Source organism: Parus major, chromosome 7 (assembly GCF_001522545.3).
Source record: "Parus major isolate Abel chromosome 7, Parus_major1.1, whole genome shotgun sequence".
NCBI classification, from domain to species: Eukaryota; Metazoa; Chordata; class Aves; order Passeriformes; family Paridae; genus Parus; species Parus major.
The window spans coordinates 36,420,353-36,422,468 of record NC_031776.1 but is presented as its reverse complement, the minus strand read 5'-3'; the positions used below and the strand labels follow the sequence as shown (position 1 = coordinate 36,422,468).

The following is a 2,116-nucleotide window of genomic DNA, read 5'->3' as shown; positions in this document are numbered from 1 at the left end:
ATAAAATAAAATAAAATAAAATAAAATAAAATAAAATAAAATAAAATAAAATCTACTTGCTGTGGAATATCCCTGCCTGGAAGGAAAAAATGGGAATTCTGTGAGTTCTCTGATTTATGATTTATGGATTCTCCATAAATCAGCTGTGCAAGCACCACTTTGGTTTCCTCCATCCCAGCTCAGCCCCACAAACCTCCCAGCACATTCAAACATCACCAAAATCATCCCAGATTCCCTGATTTCTGACTCCCTGCCCGCTGTTCTGCTATTCCAAGCAGGAATTGCTGGTTCCCCTTCCAGCTCCTGAGGTTATTACTCATGTTCCCCGTGCCAGAGGGGAAAAACCCAGCGAGTTCCTCGTGTACATTTATAGAAATTTAGGAAGAAAAGCTTTGTACAAACATTTCTTTTTGCCGTGCACCGTTTTTTCCAGTGGGTAACATTTGAAACCAAAGGATTTTCCCTCATAAATTTTCCTGCAACCCCACCACAAATCTCTTTTCTGGGCAGTGACAGACATAAATCTGCTAAAAATAAATTATCAGCTCTCCCCAGCTTGAGTTTCTACTCTTAAATTATCTTTAACCTAAGGCTTCTTTTTCATTTTTACGGGAAAAAAAAAGCTGTTACGATATCCTGAATGAATGTGGATTCATTCCCCACAGCCAGGCTGGATGGGGTTTGGAGCACCCTGGGACAGAGGGAAGCTCCCTGTCCATGGCAGGGATGGGCTTGAGGGTCCCTCCCAGCCCAAACCAGTCTGGGCTGATTCCATACCAGTAAAACCAACTCCCAGCTGAAGATCTCCACTGAAAGATCTGGTTTCTCAGAGCCCATGTCATGATTTATGAGCCAAACAACTCAATCTGATCCCAGTTTCATTTTCCAGTCTTCCTGACTTCCCAAACCCCCCAGGAAAGGCTCCTGGCACATCTGCTGCAGCATCTGGGGGCTGGGAATCCCTTGGAACACAGCGGGAATGCAAAGCCCTGGGCTGGGACACCAATTCCAAACCTATTTCCAAGGAATCCTGCATCTTTGCACACGTTGTGGGATGGGTTTTCCACCCCTAAGGTGGCTCAGAGACTGAAGATAAAAAATACAGAATAGAGATGAACAATCCCAAGATTTAAATTCAGGATTTTTTGGATTTGTTTCTTATTTTTTTGTTTGCAGTGATGAAATAATTCCAGACTCACATCAGGACTTCCTCTGCTCTCAGGCCCACAGAATCATGGAATTATTGAGGCTGGAAAAAACCAGAACCACCAAACACTTCCATGCCCACCAAACCACTTCTTGAACAATTCCAGGGATTGTGGTTCCACCACTGCCCTGGGCAGCCTGTTCAGTGTTTAACCCCTTTGGAATGAAGGAATATTCCCTAAAATCCATGGATTTGCTGGCAGGAAATCCTGGGAATGTCTCACTTACGTGACTGCATACTGGGCAAAGGACAGGTATTCCACCAGGACATCCAGGCCTTTGTTCTCCTCATTCAGGAACTCCCTGACCCATCTGTGAGAGAAACAACAGACATTAGAGCCTTCCTGGGGAGCTGGAATTCCCTGGAATTCTCAGAAAAACCGGAGACAGAGCCACTGCAGCACTCTGGATCTCACTCAGGGGAAAAAAAAATATTTTCATTTTGCCTCTTTTTTAAAAAGTGTTCACCTGTTACAGTGAATTCTGGCCCCTGGGTTCTGCAAAATAATTCAGGAAAGTCCATTTGTGGTCCAAAGCTTTGAAAATGCCAAGAAAAAATTGAAAATCCATCCTTTTAGGGGCAAATCCAGGGGGAAAAGGAACCTCAGCTCTTCTCTGAACCCCAACTGGGGTAGCAAATCCCCTGGGAGTGGCTGGGATGAGGGAATCCAGGGAGGGAAGTGGAGCTCCAGGCTCGTGGAGTGGGAATTCATCACCTCTGACTTACTCTGATCCTCAGGATGGACATTTTTTATCATTTCCCTGCAAAAACAACTGGCCTGGGTTTGGGAAAAATCCTTGTTTAAGGATTCAGGGGCTGAAGGAATGAACATTGGTGCTGTCCCCTCTTTTCCTGGTGCAGCACTGAGGCTCCTCCTGCTCATCCCAAATCCAAGAGCATCCAAGGATT

General features: G+C 45.0%; 1 protein-coding gene across 1 annotated transcript in view; it reads right to left on the bottom strand.

Annotated features, from left to right (window-relative positions):
* Nucleotides 1–2,116, bottom strand: part of FMNL2 (formin like 2) — a 111,922-nt gene that overhangs the window by 33,381 nt on the left and 76,425 nt on the right. The window contains exon 5 of the mRNA XM_033516202.1: nucleotides 1,435–1,518. Coding sequence (XP_033372093.1) covers nucleotides 1,435–1,518 — 84 coding nt within the window. The remainder of the gene's footprint in view (nucleotides 1–1,434; nucleotides 1,519–2,116) is intronic.